General features: G+C 42.5%; 1 protein-coding gene across 2 annotated transcripts in view; it reads right to left on the bottom strand.

The window, feature by feature from the left end:
- Nucleotides 1–2,572: 2,572 nt before the first annotated feature.
- The window catches only part of clmna (calmin a), a 41,983-nt gene continuing 22,848 nt past the window's right edge, over nucleotides 2,573–21,707 (bottom strand). The window contains exons 2-13 of one of the 2 annotated variants that reach the window (XM_029729652.1): nucleotides 20,852–20,913; nucleotides 15,996–16,091; nucleotides 15,636–15,719; nucleotides 15,323–15,415; nucleotides 15,003–15,196; nucleotides 14,624–14,817; nucleotides 14,243–14,325; nucleotides 11,172–13,742; nucleotides 8,348–8,547; nucleotides 6,114–6,204; nucleotides 5,905–5,963; nucleotides 2,573–3,846 (exon numbers count right to left, since the gene is read on the bottom strand). In XM_029729652.1, the coding sequence (XP_029585512.1) occupies nucleotides 3,705–3,846; nucleotides 5,905–5,963; nucleotides 6,114–6,204; nucleotides 8,348–8,547; nucleotides 11,172–13,742; nucleotides 14,243–14,325; nucleotides 14,624–14,817; nucleotides 15,003–15,196; nucleotides 15,323–15,415; nucleotides 15,636–15,719; nucleotides 15,996–16,091; nucleotides 20,852–20,913 (3,869 nt within the window). In that variant the 3' untranslated portion in view covers nucleotides 2,573–3,704. Of the gene's footprint in view, nucleotides 3,847–5,904; nucleotides 5,964–6,113; nucleotides 6,205–8,347; nucleotides 8,548–11,171; nucleotides 13,743–14,242; nucleotides 14,326–14,623; nucleotides 14,818–15,002; nucleotides 15,197–15,322; nucleotides 15,416–15,635; nucleotides 15,720–15,995; nucleotides 16,132–20,851; nucleotides 20,914–21,707 lie in introns of those variants that run through there. The other variant, XM_029729653.1, reaches the window with a different exon arrangement.

Here is a 21,707-nt window from a genome sequence, read left to right as displayed (position 1 = left end):
CATCGTTATGTTTGGAGGAAAAAGGGGGAGGCAAAGTTGTAGCAAAATGCTTAAGGACAACAAAGTCAAGGTATTGGAGTAGCCATCACAAAGCCCTAGCCTGAATCCCATATAACATTTGTGGGCAGAACTGAAAAAGTGTGTGCAAGCAAGGAGGCCTACAAACCTGAATCAGTTACACCAGCTCTGTTAGGAGGAATGGGCCAAAATTCACCCAACTTATTGTGGGAAGCTTGTGGTAGGCTACCCGAAATGTTTGACCCAAGTTAAACAATTTAATGGTAATGCTACCAAATAGTAATTGAGTGTATGCAAACTTCTGACCCACTGGGAATGTGATGATAGAAATAAAAGCTGAAATAAGTCACTCTCTCTACTATTATTCTAACATTTCACATTCTTAAAATAAAGTGGTGATCCTAACTGACCTAAGACAGGGATTTTTTACTAGGATTAAATGTCAGGAATTGTAAGAAACTGACTTTAAATGTATTTGGCTAAGGTGTATGTAAACTTCCAACTTCAAATGTAGCTACCTGGATTATCCACATTGACCCCTTTTACACTAACTAAATGACATACACTGCCACTACTGTTTATTATCCATCCTGTTGCCTAATCACTTTACCCCTACCTATATGTACATACAGTATCTACCTCAATTACCTCATACTCCTGCACATCAAGTCAGTACTGGCACCCCGTGTACAGTATACAGCCAAGTTATCATTACTCATTGTGTATTTATTCCTCATGTTATTATTTTTCTATTATTTTTCTATATTTCTCTCTGCATTGTTGAGAAGGGCCCGTAAGTAAGCATTTCACTGTTAGTCTACACCCGTTGTTTACGAAGCATGTGACAAATACAATTTGATTAGATTATTATGCCCCTGGATCATTTCCTGCAACTGTGGCATACAGTAGACTTTGGCAATTTATTTGATAACATTAGTGCGAACCGAAAATAATCGATAAATCATCCCAGATTAACTCTGACTATAGTTACTAACAAAAAGGACTCAGGAAATGTGCTATTGGCTTCCAAGGGAAGGCACAAGGCACTGTAGGGTACTTGTCGTTTTACCCAGTCAGTTTTATAATATCTCTTACTTCAGGGGCTATAATGTTTCTAATGTTTCCCAAACCATATCTCCAAATGGGAATACTCACCATAAACTAGAACAAAATGCTGTGAGTTGTAACCGCTACTCATGCATCAGGCATGAAATCAATCTGGATTAACCAATCAAATAAATTATACAACAAAGGGCAAAACATGTCATTTATTGGGTCATTCCACCAATTCAGTGCCATTTGAGAAGTGTAAGTTCTTCAAAAAGTAACTTTAGATTTCACCTAATTTGAACATTCTGCCATAAAGAGCTACATAAAAAAAGTTTTGCTATCTCAAGAGGTTGAATTTAAAAAAAGACAATAGTAAGTGCTTATTAAGTGCCAAATAAAGTAACACAGTTGACTAAAAGAGTTAATGATACATCCCCTTGTGACAGGGAGAATAGAAGCTACAGGGAGTGACAATTGAATGCAAGCATCACAAAAACACGTTTCATTCTTAAAACATTTCTAGCCTGTCTATCTATGGGTAACAGGGTTGACGTTTCATGCTCAACCCGCTCAGTTTTCCACCACAAAACAACAGAAACTGGCCAGAAAGAGTAGAACTAGATCACCTGCTTCTACACTATGATTTCACTATTAGGTGTTTAATGTTTCCTTCGATTTTGGTTTTTATGAATAGTTTCACCATATTAAAATGAGAGTTCAGTTCACGTAACAGGGTTGACCTTCAAATGAGGGACAGATGTAAATGAATTGCTAATCCCCTGAAGTAAATAATAATCTTCAGAAAGGACTATGTCAAAAAAACTAAATAACTAAGGCTTTACAATGATGGTGAAAACTTGGAGAAATGTTGGGGTTAAATGGGGTTAATATCTTCCCTGGAAGTTACAGAGGGTGCATGGAATGACATGTCAAAATGCTGCACTTCATTTAACATAACAGGCTTCTAAAATGCAATATTGGTGCACAATTTCTACTTAAAATATCAAAGGGAAGCAAAAGGCACTCTTTTCGTGGAACGACCCGTTGCACTTGACTGGTGCTTTTGAACAGAATGGGTTCCAATACAAAAGCAAGGTGACCTCTTTGAGGCCGTACTAGGTCACTTCATTCACAATCAGATAGGCAGTATGTATTGTGTCCCTTGGGCATAATCATGCAGACGTCCACACAGCCCATATAGATCTCGTTAACATATGCAGTGTCTGTATAGGCAATCTTTTTAAACAGAATTCATATGGACAGCTGCTAGACATGAAGTCATGTAAAGTATGGCTTTTGCACATAACTACACACACTTTATAAATCCACTGTTCGGTTTATCCATGTGTAGGAATTCTGTGCTTGTTGTTGTGGGAATTATATTGAAGATTTAGGTAGCTGTAAACTAAGCCGATTAAAATTCTACAAAATGCAACAACAAAATGATGATAGTACTGTACTTAATTACAGATGTTGTTAAAAAAAGGTATTTTATAAATAAACATTTAATCATAAAGCATTCTCTTTTTATTGAAGGGCTCTAACAAGTTCAAGCACGGCTGAATCAATAACAGCAGTTTAAAAAACAACCCACAGGCATACAAACATAGCATTTAATAAAGGAATTAATAATCACACTTTAAAAATCCATTCATATACTGTATTTTCAACTGATCCATAGACATTTACTCCAGCATTCTTAAAATACTATTAAAATAAAAACAACATTATTAGTAAATCAGTATTGTCACTTCAAAACTATTTCAACTGTGTTAAACTTATATTTAATAATTTGCTGATGGTGAATTAGTTTTGTATTTTCTATCCAGCATTCCAAACACTGTATCTTTGGCAGTTCACATACTCTGGTTCAAAAGTGCAACTGACACACTCCCAAGCCTCTGCAGAATCCACTGAGCTTGTAAGACAAGTACCTTCAAGAGAATGCAGGACCTTAATAAGTTAATCGCTCAATGGAGGTTGTGCATCATCTTAAATGTGTAAATATTTCTGCATAACTCATTGGCCACACTTTTTCTTATAAATTCAAAAAGGACATCAGGGACGTTTCTGAACCGTACATGTTATTCCACTCACCAAATTGGCATATATGTAAATGGGCCACTGCAAAGCTTCATAAACTGTATACCAACAAAAAATTTTTTTTATAATTGTGCACCGTACAATCCTACAGACTCTTAGGGCTGGATTCAATCCGTATTGCCGAAGTATCGCTGAAGATCCGCATAAATATGTAAAGGTCATTTCCGATTGAACCGACATATGCAGCATTTACCGTGAACGCAGTCTCCGCGACCGCGGGAACATTGACTTTAATTGTCAATCACGCTATAAAGCGGATCTTCAGCGCTACGGATTGAATAGCCCTTAGAGGGCTTCTTTCTTTGTACATCAATAAACTCAGAAAAACATACAAAGTTATAGGTTTGTCTTTACAATTTAAGCATATCAATGCAAGCCACATTAAAAGCCAAAAAGCAGAATCTTTAAACAGCTTTATAAATTATTCTGGAATAAAAAAAAGTGTTGTGTGTGCGTGCGTGTGTATGTGTCGTGTGTGTGACATGTTTGTGATGTGTGTATCAGTATGTACATGTCGCAGTATGTGTGTGTATTCATTTTTCCAGGTTGAGCAGAAGGCTTGGCAGGTTCCTGTAGTCGATCTGAGGCAACACCAACAGGCAGTAGAGGAGCAGCCACAGCAGTAGGAGAATGTAGTACTCTGTCAACGAAGTAGGAGTCCTCATCTCCCTCCAGCTACACACACACGCGCACACACACACAGAGAGAGAGAGACAAAACCGGGTTCAGCAGAAGGTCGACAGAACCAAACAGACTTTAAACCCAGCTAGCACATTTGGTTCCTTGGAAATTATGGGAATGTAGATTTTTGGTTTCCATTTTGCCTGTTCTGGGAACTTGAATTTTTAGGTTGCAGGGAGGTTCTGAAAACATTTTACTATGGTTCTCCGAAAGTTTTCCTAGGAGGTTTACTAACCTTCTGAGAACGGAAATAATAGGTTATTTGAAGGCAATTAAATAATGTTCTGAGAACATGTTCCAAAAATACTTTTAATAATACTGCTAGCTTAGGTTAACTGTTTTGGACTCCAAGCACAGATAGGACACCTGGAAATTAATTTGCTTAGGTATTAATCATGCAAACACATGTATTTTTTTATTGTGCCATGGCATCAGTGAGATTATGAACCTATTATCTTCTGTTCTATAGCAATGGAATTAGTTCACTGCGCCACCAGGATTGAGATAGCGTGCCATGTTTTTTTTTAACTCATAAAAAGCTGTTCATTCTAGTCTATTCAAGCAGACCGCATTTCAAAGGAAACACTCATTAAGATTATGTGTGGCCAATTAGTGGGCGCAGCCAACACACCCGAACACACTTAACAAGATAGGCTAAAGACAGTATTGTTGACGCTGCGAACGTAATGTATGTTTTTAAATAACATTCTTAGAACGTTCTTTGAACGTTACTACTGTTTTCTTGTTGTTTTTTTTAATGGAAAGTTTTCTTAAGAACATGACTTTAAATAGAACCATGAGGAAATCTGCAGAAAACGTTATGCTGAAGTACTGAAATTCCCACAGAAGAAAGTTTTTTCTTAACATTCTCTGAACATTCTGAGAACATTATATAGAACCATGAGTAAACCTGTGGGAAACGTTAGGCTTAGGTACTGAAATTCCCACCTAAGAAATATATGGTTCTCAGAATGTTATGTGCTAGCTGGCTATCCTGCAACATTCCCAGAATGTTGTGAGAAGGTTAGATGCAAAATAATCATAGGACCACCATGCTCTCACCAAGCTCTATAAAACATATGGTTCTCAGAATATTATGTGCTAGCTGGGAAGAGATAATGTCAACATAAACAGCAGAGCTACAATTCAGGGTAAAATGTTGAAGGTTGAATAAAAAGGATTTAGAATACAAAAAACTGTTATATGTTAGGCTTCGCTAGTGACACCAAAACAAAAGCCCAGGATGGATTTCATTTATCCAGACTGAAGAGTTATTTTCATGTTGAATAGTTTTCTGATACTAATAATTTAACTATGTCTGGGATAGGCTGAATGCCAGTCTGCTTGTGCAATAATGCCAACTCCTTGTCACTCATTGTCATGAGCAATGGAGTTTGCAAGAGCAAAAAGAGATATGGGACAAGGTTAGTCTCATACTAATACTGTAACTAGGTACGGGAGTTTTGACACGACCAGGAAAAACTATGGGCCCTAGTTATACCCTTCATACAACTAGCACCTGACGTTTTTCTTGGTCAGATTTACTCCTGGTCCTCCTAATAACTACTAAGACAACATCTTTGTTCCTGAGCTACAGACAGCTGTGTTCCTTTATCTCTATGGCTGTGACCTAAATGGCACCCTATGGGCCCTGGTCAAAAGTTGTGTACTATAAAGGGAGATAGGGTGTCATTTAGGACGCAGCCTATCTGTATGGCATCTCCCTCCCCAGAGGGCTGTAGATGATGTAATGATGTAAACGTTTCACACAATTACAACACCAAGCCAAGCTGTGCCCCATAGGAGTGATGGTATCAGTCGAATATTGTGTGTCTCTAATTCCCACGATGCCTCGCCTCAACACTCATACAGGAGGGTTGTCACGGCAACTACAAGATAGCCCCACCCAGTGACTTACGCTCAGACAAGTGAGCAAGAGAGAAACGGTTTGTGCAACAAACCTCTGTTTTGAACATAAGAAGTTATAACTGTATAACAGTCATGCTGCACCTCGCCCTTTGGGGCTAGAGGCCTACTGACTCATATTCTTACCTGGTGTCAGACTTGGTACTGTGAGTTCGGCTGGATGCTCCATTCTTCTGATTGTCCTTCTACGGGACAGAGGGATACGTATTACAATCCCCAAAACATGAGTGATGACGATAAAAGCACAGGTATTGTTTGTAGGCTCATCTTATGGTAAAATACTTACATAGGAAATAATGATATTTCCTAAATATCTGAAATGTTTTGCAACGAACCTCATTAGAGCCAGTCACCTTCCTCTGGTGGAGTGGTGTAGAACACATAGAACACTGTTCATCTGTGGTTCCATCACTGTCCGCTTCCCTCCTGTTCAAAGAGAGAGAGAGAAAGAGAGGCAGACAGACGAAGCGAGACAGCGAGAGAGAGACAGACAGACAGAGAGAGAGACAGAGAGAGAGCGCTATATTTACGTTTCTACTAGATAAGAAAATGTACGAACACTATCATTCAGAACAAAGAAAACATCTTGTTAGCTATTATTTACACAGTGACTAACACACTGTTCATCTTACTCATTAAAGCAGAGAGAAAAACGCCACTATTATTGCAATAAAATATTTCAGAATCAGTCATCAGCATAGATTATATAATTGAATTACAGTGCATTCAGAAAGTATTCAGACCCCTTGACTTTTTCCACATTTTGTTACGTTACAGCCTTATTCTAAAATGTATTAAATTCTATTTTTTCCTCGTCAATCTACACCCAATACCCCATAATGACAAAACAAAAACTGTTTTTTAGACATTTTTGGAAAACTGAAATACCTTATTTACATAAGTATTCAGACCATTTGCTATGAGACTTGAAATTGAGCACAGGGGCATCCTGCTTCCATTGATCATCCTTGAGATGTTTGTACAACTTGATTGGGGTCCATCTGTGGTAAATTAAATTGACTGGACATGATTTGGAAAGGCACACACCAGTTTATATAAGGTCCCACAGTTGACAGTGTATGTCAGAGCAAAAACCAAGCCATGATGTCAAACGAATTGTCTGTAGAGCTCCAAGACAGGATTTTGTCAAGGCACAGATCTGGGGTAGGGTACCAAAACATGTCTGCAGCATTGAAGGTCCCCAAGAACACAGTGGCCTCCATCATTCTAAAATGGTGAGCTATAGAGCTGGCCGTCCGGCCAAACTGAGCAATCGGGGGAGAAGGGTGTTGGTCAGGGAGGTGACCAAGTACACGATGGTCACTCTGGCAGAGCTTCAGAGTTCATCTGTGGAGATGGGGAAACCTTCCATAAGGACAACCATCTCTGCAGCAATCAGGCCTTTATGGTAGAGTGGCCAGACGGAAGACACTCTTCAGAAAAAGGCACATGACAGCCCGCTTAGAGTTTTCCAAAAGGCACCTAAAGACTCAGACCATGAAAAACAAGATTGTCTGGTCTGATGAAACCAAGATTTAACTCTGGCCTGAATGCCAAGCGTCACGTCTGGAGGAAACCTGGCACCATCCCTACTGTGAAGCATGGTGGTGGCATCATCATGCTGGTTGGATGTTTTTCAGTGGCAGGGACTGGGAGACGAGTCAGGATCGAGGGAAATATGAACGGAGCAAAGTACAGAGAGATCCTTGATGAAAACCTGCTGCAGAGCCCTCAGGACCTCAGACTGGGGCGAAGGTTCACCTTCCAACAGGACAATGACCCTAAGCACACAGCCAAGACAATGCAAGAGTGGTTTCGAGACAAGTCTCTGAATGTCCTTGAGTGGCCCAGCCAGAGCCCGGACTCTGGAGAGACCTGAAAATAGCTGTGCAGCGACGCTCCCCATCCAACTTGACAGAGCTTGAGAGAATCTGCAGAGAATAATGGGAGAAACTCCCGAAATAAAGGTGTGTCAAGTTTGTAGCGTCATACCCAAGAAGACTTGAGGCTGTAATCGCTGCCAAAGGCCCTTCAACAAAGTCTGAATACTTATAATTATAATTTTTTATACATTTGCTAAAATGTCTAAAAACCTGTTTTTGCCTTGTCATTATGGGTTATTGTGTGTAGATGGATGAGGGGAAAAAAATATTTTATTCATTTCAGAATAAGGCTGTAAATTAACAAAATGTGGAAAAAGTTTCCGAATGCACTGTATGTCATTATGTAATTTGAAATGAAGAGCCTCTTAATGTTAGTGGAGAGGAAATTAGCTTCCAAGTTCAATGACTAGCCAGATCTAAACACATTTCATTGAGTACATTTAAGGAATTTTGCTCTATCAAACTGGGAGGCCCAGTTCTGAAGTCATTTCTTTCGCTGCTTAACATTGCTTTCCCCCAAAATAATGTTCTGTGCTGTGTTTCTCAGGCGGCGTCCCAAATGGTACCCTTTTTCCTATACAGTGCACTAGTTTTGACCAGAGCCCATAGTAGTGCACTATAAAGGGAATAGGGTGCCATTTTGGACACAACCCAGCCGTACCAGGGACCTAAAAATAGTATCCTACCTCATGGTCTCATTGTTTTCTCTGGCAGCAGAGGCAGGCTTCTCCTCATCAGTCCTGGTGAGATCACTTCTCTCAGCAGCTCCACGGTGGGTCTCCATCTCTGTCTCCACCACACCCCCATCTCCCTCCGTCTGCTCACCCAGCACGGAGCACCATTCCTGTGGGCCCGATAGCCTGGAGCCCCCTCTCACTTCAACCTCCTGGACACACATGGGGGGGGGGGAGACTACTTTAAAGTGTAAGGGGAAGGTGGAGGTTGTTGGATAGGATAATAGGGTATGGATGTAGTGGGTGTGGGGGTAAAGGGTTACTGGCTAGTCATCAGTGATGGGGGAAAATCGATACAGTTACATATCACAATATTATTTTGGACAATATTATATAGATACTTCGACTCCCAAGTATTGACTTGTAAAAAATGTACATATATACACACTGCCGGTCAAAAGTTTTAGAACACCGACTCATTCAAGGGTTTTTCTTTATTTTTATAATTTTTTACATTGTAGGATAATAGTGAAGACATCAAAACTATGAAATAACACATGAAATCATGTAGTAACCAAAAAAGTGTTAAATAAATCAAAATATATTTTATATTTGAGATTTTTCAAATAGCCTTGATGACAGCTTTGCACACTCTTGGTATTCTCTCAACCAGCTTGATGAAGTAGGCACCTGGAATGCATTTCAATTAACAGGTGTGCCTTCTAAGAAGTTCATTTGTAGAATTTATTTCCTTCTTAATGCGTTTGAGCCAATCAGTTGTGTTGTGACAAGGTATGGGTGTATACAGAAGATAGCCCTATTTGGTAAAAGACCAAGTCCATATTATGGCAAGAACAGCTCAAATAAGCAAAGAGAAATGACAGTCCATCATTACTTTAAGACCTGAAGGTCAGTCAATACGGAAAATGTCAAGAACTTTGAAAGTTTCTTCAAGTGCAGTCACAAAAACCATCAAGCGCTATGATGAAACTGGCTCTCATGAAGACCACCACAGGAATGGAAGACCCAAAGTGACCTGTGCTGAAGAGGATAAGTTCATTAGAGTTACTAGCCCAAATAAATGCTTCACAGAGTTCAAGTAACGGACACATCTCAACATCAACTGTTCAGAGGAGACTGTGTGAATCAGGCCTTCATGGTCGAATTGCTGCAAAGAAACCACTACTAAAGGACACCAATAAGAAGAAGAGACTTGCTTGGGCCAAGAAACATGAGCAAAGGACATTAGACCGGTGGGAATTTGTCCTTTGGTCTGGAGTCCAAATTTGAGATTTTTGGTTCCAACCGCCGTGTAAGACGCTGAGTAGGTGAACGGATAATCTCCGCATGTGTATTTCCAACCGTAAAGCATGGAGGAGGTGTTATGGTATGGGGGTGCTATTGACACTGTCTGTGATTTATTTAGAATTCAAGGCACACTTAACCAGCATGGCTATCACAGCATTCTGCAGCGATACGCCATCCCATCTGGTTTGCGCTTTGTGGAACTATCATTTGTTTTCAACAGGACAATGACCCAACACACCGCCAGGCTGTGTAAGGGTTATTTTACCAAGAAGGAGAGTGAGGGAGTGCTGCATCAGATGACCTGGCCTCCACAATCCCCTGACCTCAACCAAATTGAAATGGTTTGGGATGAGTCGGACCGCAGAGTGAAGGAAAAGCAGCCAACAAGTGCTCAGCATATGTGGGAACTCCTTCAAAACTGTTGGAAAAGCATTCCAGGTGAAGCTGGTTGAGAGAATACCAAGAGTGTGCAAAGCTGTCATCAAGGCAAAGGGTGGCTATTTGAAGAATCTCAAATATAAAATATATTTAGATTTGTTTTACACTTTTTTGGTTACTACAAGATCCCATATGTGTTATTTCATAGTTTTGATGTCTTCACTATTATTCTACAATGTAGAAAATAGTAAAAATAAAGAAAAACCCTTGAATGAGTAGGTGTTCTAAAACTTTTGACCGGTAGCATATAAATATATGTATGTTTTTGTTTGTTTCTTTGTTTTTGCTAGGTAGCATTAGCTAACGCTGGTCGGCTGTACCTGTGCCAAAACTAAAATATTTTTCATCTTATAGCTTGTTCTTCATCTTCTTTTTAAATAGTGAGCCAACATGTTTTCAGCACTTTTATTTCCATGACTGATCAAAACTCATTTATTATGCTCTCTCCTGTCTCTGCAGAAGACATATAATGAGAAATATGTTTGCAACATCAAATTGCAATAAGATCACAGTATCGAATCGCAATACATATAGAATCGTGAGAATAGCAATACATATCAATTCGGCACCTAAGTATCGCTATAATATCGAATCATGAGGTCCCTTTCAATTCCCAGCCCTTGTAGTCATATAGAGTAGCACAAAGCACTTGATAAAAAATATCGCTCTTTCTTTTTAACTGTCTTGAACATTAGCTCCAATGTCCCTCCTTTAAATCATGGGTAACGTTCTCATGAGTGATTCATGATTCATGGTTGGTCAACACAGCTTATGAAAGGTAAATATGCTAAATATGACTTGGTATGCAGAACATCTAGCACCAAAACAATGCATATATTATCAGACGCCCAGACAGACACGTCAGATAGAACCAGAGAAAAGGATGACAGATAATAACACATGCAGACAGATTATTGCATATAATGAGACAGTGACCTTGTCCTATGTATGTGTGAAATGTCACGTCACTCTGATGTTGTCTGGTGTTGTTTGGATCACCTTGCACACACACACACATGCAGGAGGCGCTTACATGCACACACACACACATACACAGATCTGTCCTTGTTGTCCATACACACTGGCTTACCTTATCCTGCTTCTGCATTGTTGACTCCTCTCTGAGAGCTTCTTGATCCAGTTGGCTTTTTATGTGTGAGTCTGGACTGCTGTGTGCGTGTGTCTCTGTATGTGTCTCTGTCTGGCTATGTGTGTGCGAGTCTGTGTGTGTCTCTGGTTCTGAGGACGGTGCTGGTTGTAGCGCTGCAACACTAAAGGTTGAGGGCCAGGTCTCTACTGACTTGCTGAAGGAAGAGGACCACGGCGATGTCTCCACGTCGTTCTCTGGTTCCTCTACAGGACCACAGTCATCTGTATCCGGGTAGAACAGGTCCATGGGTTCCAGAGTCTCACTCAATGTCATTGTCTGATCAAGGGCCCCACTCATGTCAGCTTGGAACAAGTCCATTGGTTCACTTTCAGGCTTCTCCATTGCACTGCTCCACTCACTGTCTGTATAGGCCACATTGACACTCTTGGTTTCACTCTTTTCTGTGTCTGCCATTTTGTCCCCTGTCTCTTCAACAGTAGAGGCCTCTGTCTCACTATGACTGCCCTCAGTATGATCCTCTGCATCCTTTTCTATGTCTCTCTCTTGACCAGGCGGGAGGGATACAGACTGGTTCTTGGTGTGTGTGTCTGAGAGAGGAGAGCGAGGAACCGGGCCAGTGAGGACCAGTCCTGGGTTAGGCTCCACGAAGGCCTCAGTGACATGGGAGATGGGGACATCATAGTGGGGGTAGTACACCATGTCCAAGGGGACAATGGACACTGGCGTGCCCTGATGGGGGACCTCCACTACAGTCTCTCTGTTGTCTGTGGCCCCAGACCCAGTAGCATCCACCCTGTCATGGCCATTTTCTGCCCCTCTCTTCTTCTCAGGAACTACAACATTCACGTCAGCATCTCCACCACAAGGGGCTGTCTCACTCTTTTCAACCAAACCACCTCCAGGGGGCCCACGCAGGTCTGGGTCTTCATCCCCAACCTCTGCCTCTCTCTCTGGGCTCTGGGTCCTATCGTCTCTGTCCTCTGCTGGGAGTGTGGAGCTCTGCCGATCGTCTGTGCAAGCCAGAGATTCAGGGTCCTTTTGCCCAGTATGGCTCTCCTCTTCTGGTTCTGAGGATCCCCCCTGGATGGTCCGACTCTGGTCCATCTCCATATACGGTTGTGACTGCTCTGTGACCTCATCCGCCTGCGTCGTAGTGTTCTCCTGTGACTCTATGTGGCCGTTCAGAACGTCCTTTATCTTCTCTTGTGTTTCTGACTCTTCTGTGACCTGCTTGTGCCTTTCCTCTGACCCCTCCGGGGACCGCTCCCAATTTCTGTCCCTCTCTGACAGGGACGTAGTCGGTCTGTGTTCCGTCACCACTCTGTCAGTCACATCACTTTGACCCTCTGCTTTATCAGAACGTTCCGTAGCTAACCCTTCCTCTGGGTTTCCAGCCGTCCTGGAATCTGTAGATGGTTCCACTGTTTCCTTCTTGGCACATTCTGATGCTCTGTCTGTCCTCTCCAGGACACCGTCATGCTGATTTGGCTTTTCATGCAGGTCAGAGGTCGCCTGCTGTGAATGGCTGATTTCCTCGTGTTGAGGAGAACACACCGCTCCTCCTGTCTCACCCGCACACACACTCTCACCCACACGCACACTCTCACCCTCACACACACTCTCCCTTTTCCGGTCAGAGTCAGTCTGCTGAGGCTTGTCAGAGAACTCTAAAGATGGCCGCCCCTGCTCCTTGCTGACGCCATCACTCTGACGTGTAGTTGTGTCTATTCCTTCTGAGTCACTTTCTGTTCTCTCTGTTATGTTCTCTCCTTCTCTTTGATCAGGCTCCTGCTTGGCTGCCTTGTCCTCACTCAGTTCCAGAATGTAGCTACACACCTCCTCCTCGTCTTCCTTCTCTTTCTTCTTCCTTCGCTCCCCATCCTCTTCTAGTTGTGAATTGGCCCTGTACTGTGTGCTCTCCACTGAGCTAAAGGAGTAGTTCCCCTCGTCGATAAACAGCTCCGGCATCACTTTCTGTTCCTCATCCTGAGGCTTTCCTGCCTTTGGCCCCATAACCGACGGCAACGGATCCTCCAGATCAGGTGTGACCCCATGGGGTGTGGAGGGAGGGATGTCCCAGGACACCCCGCTGTCACATAGCGACCCGTCGCTACGGCTCTCCACGGACCTGTCTGGCGTCACTGCCTCGCTCGGCAGACGCTCCCAACAGGAGTCTGGCGAACCGATCACAGAGTCACTGATTGGTGAGTCACAGGACACAGAGCCGATGACCGAGTCGACAAATGAGGGCCGCGGAGAGGTGGAGACGGTGAAGACAGGGCTGGGGGTGGTCCCTACCGACGAACCTTCGTTGACCGGGGAGTGCTCCACCACAGGCGGTGATGTCGGGGACTTGAGCTCCTCGGAGACAGAGGAGATTAAGATTTTGGGCGGGTGCTGGACTAAGTCCCTCCGGACCACAAAGGGCCTCTCTCGGTCCCGACTCCGGTGAACGCCATTCCTCAGGTCGTGGGAGGAGTCGTTGACACGACAGCTGAGTCTACCTGACGACACACTTCTCTGTATCACATCAGATACATTCTCCTGGGGCTGAGAGTGACAAAGAGAGAGAGATTTATCAGGTTATCTGTATCTAGTGCAGGGGTGTCAAATATCTAGCCCACGAGCCCAATAATAGTTTTTTTTACGATCTTAATCAACATTGAAATGACTAAAACCAAATCAAAACTGTGTAGAAATCATAATAGACCGACATTTATAGTCTCTTCACTCTGTCCAGCTTGCTAATAGTCATTGAAACGAAAGCTAGACAATCAGGGAAACGAAAAGCAAAGGATAAAGGATGATTTTTGGGAAATATAATACATTTTAAGTGCGTCCCTCCAGACCTCGGTGAAGACCGAATGCGGCCCGCGGGGTGACATTTGTTTGACACCCCTGATCTAGTGGTTTGTATAAACTACTGTATATAAAATATATCGATCATGAGATGAATATTATGCAGACACTGAATGTGTTCCAAATGGCACCGCATTCCCTATATAACACACTAGTTTTGACCTGAGCCCTTGGGATGCAGCCTCTCTCACCTCTTCCATCCCAGGGAAGTGCTCCAGGAACTGGGACACGTAGGTCATGATGGACTGCTCATCTGGAGGGTTAATGGTCACGTCTGTGGAGATGCGGGAATGATAACAGAGGGACTTAAGATCGACTAGTGGTAAATCTTCTAATACACTCTGATTGTACAGCATAATTGTTGCCCAGTCCCAGATCTCTTTATGCTGTCTTGTCAACTGCTATGGCCGTCGTCATGTCAACTATTTTGGCAAGACAACGGCCATAGGAGTTGGCTATACAGCCCTAACAGATCTGGGATCAGGCTAGCATAATTGCCTCTTGTGGCAATGAATAAAGTCTCAATTAATTGAATTGGATTGGATTTAACTGAATTGAATTGAATAATTTACCCTCTGGTTCCAGTAGTCTGGGTATGCCCAGGCTGTAGTGGGCTGTCCTGAAGGCATCCTCTAGGTTCTCCCTGGCTGTCCTCAGCAGAGCTCTCCTCATGTCCACCAGGCTAGGGTCAATAGACTTAATGACGGCCAGGAAGGCCAGCCCACTGGTCCAGCTCTTCCCAAAGTCCTGCACCGCCACACCGTACCTGACAAGACAAGACTCGGCCAGTCAGCAACATCTGACACTAACACTTGAACATGACTGCAGTCAAACATTCAAACTTGTGTGTAAGTATTACCGAATTTCCACAGGTTCATCAAATACCATATCCTATTTGTGAGTTTGTCTCTTATGAATTTGACATATGATTGCTGTCCAATCACAACTCACTTCCTGGTACGTCTCTGGACCCACTGCAGGAGCGTCTTGATGGCTTTCCCATGATCCCTCATGGCGATGGAGCGTGGCCTCTCATCGGAAGGCGTGCTGGAGTGGGAGGTGTCAGAGTCGGAGCTGGTGGGGAGCGAGGAGAGGCTGGAGGACGAGGGGAACTGGCTCTTAATGTTCCCTGTCAGCTCCTTGATCTGAGAGAAGGAGGAAGACTAGGCACTTATTTCATGACTTAATATCTGAGAGAGAGAGAGAGAGAGGGGGGGGGAGAAAGAGAGGAGAGAGAAGAAAGAGACGGTATAGAGAGAGAGAGATTTTACCTGGAAAAACAGGATAATATTCCAGATGAGTCCGAGAACGATGGAAGAGTTGCCATCGGCGACATCTGCAGCATCAATACTGACCAGCTTCACCTGTGCAGGTAAACACACCCAGGTAAACAATCCAACCAATCAACAGGATATTTAGACAGTGGTGTGCGGGTGCTCTTCCCAATATGAAAAAAATTGCTTCAGCTAGAAATATCATTGAAGGGAATAAAGCTGAAACTTCTTCTATAATTTCAGGATGTTCATTAGACACTTCCCTAAATAGGTGATTGGTGATTCATTGGTGATTGGCTGTGACACTCACATTTCTTTCCTCTAGGAAGGTGAGGACCTTTGCGATGTTGTTCAGCCTGAAGATACGATGTGAGGATTGTTTCCATCCATGAAGCTGGAGGAGGACACCGACCATACAATAAACAGCTGGGTGAATTGTTAACCACCGAAATCGAACTCAAACACAATCTTTAACACATAACTTCTCCATATCTAGCATGGCCATGGGCTGCCTCCCAAATGGCACCCTATCCCCTACATTGTGCACTACTTTTGACCAGGGCCTATAGGGAATAGGGTGCCATTTGTGACGCAAGCAAATGAATCAACAAAGCATCACTAACATCTGAATACTGTGTGGATGGTGTAGTATTGTTGGTGGAAACCTCACCAGCTTGCATCCGGACAGTTCCTCCAGCAAGGCCATGAGTATTCTTCCATCCTGGATATCTCTGAACAGGTCGTTTACCTCCATCGGAGGAGTGCACTGAAGACAGGAGGAGAGGAGAGTGAATCTTTCAACAGCCCTGATGATGTAAAAAACACATTTCAGTCTTCCTTCGATGATGCTATTGCGCTACAGCTACAAGTGGGTGTGTCTGATGTCTGACTTAAGTGCACATGTAGCATAAGTAGTGGAGTATAATGACCATTGACATTTCTCTGGTGTTGGTTTTATGCTGGCTGGTAGGACTGCCAATAACTGTCAAAGATGGATCTTTTCAGTATAATGAGCAGTCCGTCAAAACAGCTATTAAGTATTAGCTACGACATCAAACCGAACCATGCATGAACCAATCTCTCTACATCTGAACGCTTACTTGAGAGAGGGAGTGAGCAAAACTTTCCATCGAAACCCAGCGGACAAGCGTATGATTGTCGATTAGTGGGTCAGAGATTTGATGTAACGCCAGACAGTGTGTCAGAGAAGAGAGGTTCATTGTGTGAGAGAAACAAAGACTTAATCACTATTTGGACTCTCTCTCACTCAGTCAGCCTTATGGCTCTGCTCTGTTATCATCTCATCTCTCTGTCGCCTGAAACCTTAGAAGCACAAAACAGCCTTGCCAATGCAAACAATGGTGTAAGGCTAGAGTAGTGAAACTCACTGAATGACTAATGGCAGAGTAGTGTGTGTGTGTGTGTGTGTGTGTGTGTGTGTGTGTGTGTGTGTGTGCGTGCGTGCGTGTGTGCGTGCGTGCGTGCGTGTGTGTGTGTGTGTGTGTGTCACTTTGTGAGCGAGAGAGAGCGGAGGCGGTGGGGGTGAAGAGAGGGAAAGATAAAAAAATATGTAAACAATTTGTGAGCACAAGTGTGTGTGTGCTTGAGAGTGGAGGGAACACAGAACACCTGAGGGTACGTGTAGGTTAGCAGACAAAGAGAACGTATGTGCGGGCCCTTTCACCATAGTTCCTTGGTAAATTGTTCAGGAATGCTATTCATGTAAATAAAACAGTTCTTCAAATTACACAATGCAATCTGAGGAGAAAGGAGGGGAAAAAAGTACAAAAAAGGCCTGTGGCGATTATTCCATGCCAGCATGGCCCGAAAATATTTTTGTATCTCAGATTGTTCTGGCAATTCTCACATAAAAACTTAATTGGGAGGAAAGATGTTTGATATGCTAATTACTTTTGGAACAAACCATTTTTTTATCACAATAAAAGACGCCATGTTAGGCACTCTTTAGACCTATACATGCCCCCTATAAGACCCAATAATCAGGGAACCATACATGATACAGGCATCACCTTGGTGTCATTATACTCCTAATACTGTGCTCTAAAATATGGAGTATCGCTACATTCTGAAATTCAATTTAACACGTTAATTTATTCAACATTAAAACTATTAATAGTATTATCTCAAAAGTACCCTTTTTGATTTTGTTCATTTTTAAACATATTATTTTAAACAATATACTCTACACGTACGTCAAATATACAGAGTTGGCTCTCTCCTACTTTTAAAGTTATGAGCAATTTTATGATCTATAATGTCAATTTGTATGTATAAAATTGATCATTTCTTCAAAGTACCAGAGAGCCCACTCTGGAAATCTGATGTGTTTAAAGAGTATATTGTTCCAAATAATATGTCTACAAATAAGCAATAAAATCTAAAAGGGTACTTTTGCGATATTAATAATAATATGCTTTATGTTGAATACATTTATTACAAATGTTTTATGTTAGAATATAGACATACTCCATATTTTAGAGCACACTGTAAGGACTATAAAGCAGTCCAGATTCTGCGATCACATTTTTTTGGTGCAAAATCTACAATTACTTACCTGAATATTATGCGAGGGCTTGCAAATTTGACCAATCACCACACTATTAAACAGTCAAATCATCGCAATATTATCACACAAAACTGACCCATCACCGCAGTATAAAAAGAGGGCTCGCAATTTCAACCAATCACCACACATTTACCACATAATATCGGGCTCCCAAGTGGCGCAGCGGTCTAAGGCACTGTATCTTAGTGAAAGAGAGGTCACTAGAGTTCCTGGTTCGAATCCAGGCTGTATCACATCTGGCTGTGATTGGGAGTCCCATAGGGCGGTGCACAATTGGTCCAGGTTTGGCTGGGGGAGGCCGTCATTGTAAATAAGAATTTGCTCTTATAGTGAGGGAAAAAAGTATTTGATCCCCTGCTGATTTTGTATGTTTGCCCACTGACAAAGAAATGATCAGTCTATAATTTTAATGGTAGGTTTATTTGAACAGTGAGAGACAGAATAACAACAAAAAAATCCAGAAAAACGCATGTCAAAAATGTTATAAAATGATTTGCATTTTAATGAGGGAAATAAGTATTTGACCCCTCTGCAAAACATGACTTAGTACTTGGTGGCAAAACCCTTGTTGGCAATGACAGAGGTCAGACGTTTCTTGTAGTTGGCCACCAGGTTTGCACACATCTCAGGAGGGATTTTGTCCCACTCCTCTTTGTAGATCTTCTCCAAGTCATTAAGGTTTCGAGGCTGACGTTTGGCAACTCGAAACTTCAGCAGTCCACAGATTTTCTATGGGATTAAGGTCTGGAGACTGGCTAGGCCACTCCAAGACCTTAATGTGCTTCTTCTTGAGCCACTGGCTTGCCTTGGCCGTGTGTTTTGGGTCATTGTCATGCTGGAATACCCATCCACGACCCATTTTCAATGCCCTGGCTGAGGGACGGAGGTTCTCACCCAAGATTTGACGGTACATGGCCCCGTCCATCGTCCCTTTGATGCGGTGAAGTTGTCCTGTCCCCTTAGCAGAAAAACACCCCCAAAGCCTAATGTTTCCACCTCCATGTTTGACGGTGGGGATGCTGTTCTTGGGGTCATAGGCAGCATTCCTCCTCCTACAAACACGGCGAGTTGAGTTGATGCCAAAGAGCTCCATTTTGGTCTCATCTGACCACAACACTTTCACCCAGCTGTCCTCTGAATCATTCAGATGTTCATTGGCAAACTTCAGACGGGCATGTATATGTGCTTTCTTGAGCGGGTGGACCTTGCGGGTGCTGCAGGATTTCAGTCCTTCACGGCGTAGTGTGTTACCAATTGTTTTCTTGGTGACTATGGTCCCAGCTGCCTTGAGATCATTGACAAGATCCTCCCGTGTAGTTGTGGGCTATTTCCTCACCGTTCTCATGATCATTGCAACTCCACGAGTTGAGATCTTGCATGGAGCCCCAGGCCGAGGGAGATTGACAGTTCTTTTGTGTTTCTTCCATTTGCGAATAATTGCACCAACTGTTGTCACCTTCTCACCAAGCTGCTTGGCGATGGTCTTGTAGCCCATTCCAGCTTTGTGTAGGTCTACAATCTTGTCCCTGACATCCTTGGAGAGCTCTTTGGTCTTGGCCATGGTGGAGAGTTTGGAATCTGATTGATTGATTGCTTCTGTGGACAGGTGTCTTTTATATAGGTAACAAACTGAGATTAGGAGCACTCCCTTTAAGAATGTGCTCCTAATCTCAGCTCGTTAGCTGTATAAAAGACACCTGGGAGCCAGAAATCTTTCTGATTGAGAGGGGGTCAAATACTTATTTCCCTCATTAAAATGCAAATCAATTTCTATCATTTTTGACATGCGTTTTTCTGGATTTTTTGTTGTTATTCTGTCTCTCACTGTTCAAATAAACCAACCATTAAAATGATAGACTGATCATGTCTTTGTCAGTGGGCAAACGTACAAAATCAGCAGGGGATCAAATTCTTTTTTCCCTCACTGTAACTGACTTGTGTAGTTAAAACATTTTAAATAATATGGTTCAATCAAGCCAAATGTCAACAAACCTTTTCCCTCGTCAGTGCAGTTTCACGACAAATTGGACAAAATCATTGCATGTTGCCATGCAAAATGTCAGAATTGCCTCCGCGAAATCCTGGAGGGACTGATAATGACACCAAGATGTTGTCTGTACCATGTACGGTTCATGGATCATAGGGTCTTACAGGAGGCATGTATAGGTCTAAAAAGGGCCTATAGAAATGGCCACTTTCATCACAATTTTCCAAAAAATACAAATGTAATAAAAATGTTAAACGTCCTTCCTCCCAATTAAGTTTTTAATGTGAATTGCCAGAACAATCTGTGATACCAAAACAATTTTTGGGCCATGCTGGTTATTACATCTAATCTAGCACTATTTGCATATACAGTCTCCACCACTATTCCCTATATAGTGCACTACTTTTGACCAAAGCCCTATGGGCACTATATAAGGAAAAGGGTGCCATTTGAGATGCAGTCCCACAGTACCACCTGTACAGCATTAAGTGAAAGTAAATCTACTCAAGGGCAGACAGATAGCATCTACACATTCTATCAGATAAGCATTTACCGACAAATGAATTTTTGACAATTCCACTGCCTCCATTTATCATTTATAGGGTAGAGGGAGAGGCTACAACTCGGTTTGTGTGAGGGATAGACTCAAAGTGTTGTCAGAAAAAGGGCAGTAAAATTGAAATGAGATGCTTCGGAAATGTAAAATATCCCAGGTTTAGGAATAAGTCTATACTCCAGTTTGCGGTGTTAGGTAAGATACGCTTATTTTGAGGGATGGATTTTTTGGGGCGAACTGTAGCAGTGTTGGGGTCAATTCCATTTCAATTCAGTCAATTCAGGAAGTAAACAAAAAATACATATTTTTTTTTCTCATAGAGCTCTGAGGAAAATTGGAATTTCATTTTCAATTGAAATGGAATTGACCCAAACCCTGATCTGTAGACTGACTTACCTTCTCTAAATGCAGATTCATCCATCGTGTGAACGTCCTCTTCTGAACGACTTCTCTTTCAACTGCAAGAGAAAAGCAACAAACACAGAGGAGGATATGAATATGGTGGCTGTGAATAAAAGATGGGAATACAGAGAAGTGACCAGCAGCATCAATACTGACTCATGTAAGACAACAGCCTCATCTACTACCAGGTAGCGTCCTAAATAGCCCCATTCCCTATATAGTGCATTACTTTTGACCAGGGTCCATAGGGCTTTGGTCAAAAGTAGCGTACTACATAGGGAATAGGTTGCCAATTGTGACACACCCCAGTCGTTAATCAGCAAGACCTCTACCCTGCAGCCATGACCTGTCAACACGCCATAGCAACAAGGGGGTGCACTTAGCGTGCAAACACACACATGCAACCCTCACATGTGAACCTTTGCATGAACATACATCACACATCTACATGCTCACATGCATACATCACACACATACACACCAATTTATATCCAATCATATATTGTATTGATTTCCACACACCATACGGTGAAGCTATTTGGTGAATCATGGTCATATCTTGCATGCTCACTCCTTGGCTATTATTAAAAACCTCTTAACCTGTGTGTCGTTGTGCATTAAATGTCTCACTGGAGTACCATCCAACAACCTCATGAATATCTTTCCTCATTTCCTAGCCAGAGGAGTGTGATTCTACGGCTGTTTCTCTTAGTGGATCGAAACTTTGGTACTAGGATGTAAATACGCAGACTTAACACCCAGAGTTGTCTGTATTGCAAAACTGCCGGTCATTATGTGTCTACCTGTCCATTAAAAGGACCAGGCTCATCAGTAGGTACTAGAGGTCGAC

Source organism: Salmo trutta, chromosome 33 (genome assembly GCF_901001165.1).
Source record: "Salmo trutta chromosome 33, fSalTru1.1, whole genome shotgun sequence".
In the NCBI taxonomy this organism is placed as follows: domain Eukaryota; kingdom Metazoa; phylum Chordata; class Actinopteri; order Salmoniformes; family Salmonidae; genus Salmo; species Salmo trutta.
This window is presented reverse-complemented; position numbering and strand designations above follow the sequence as displayed.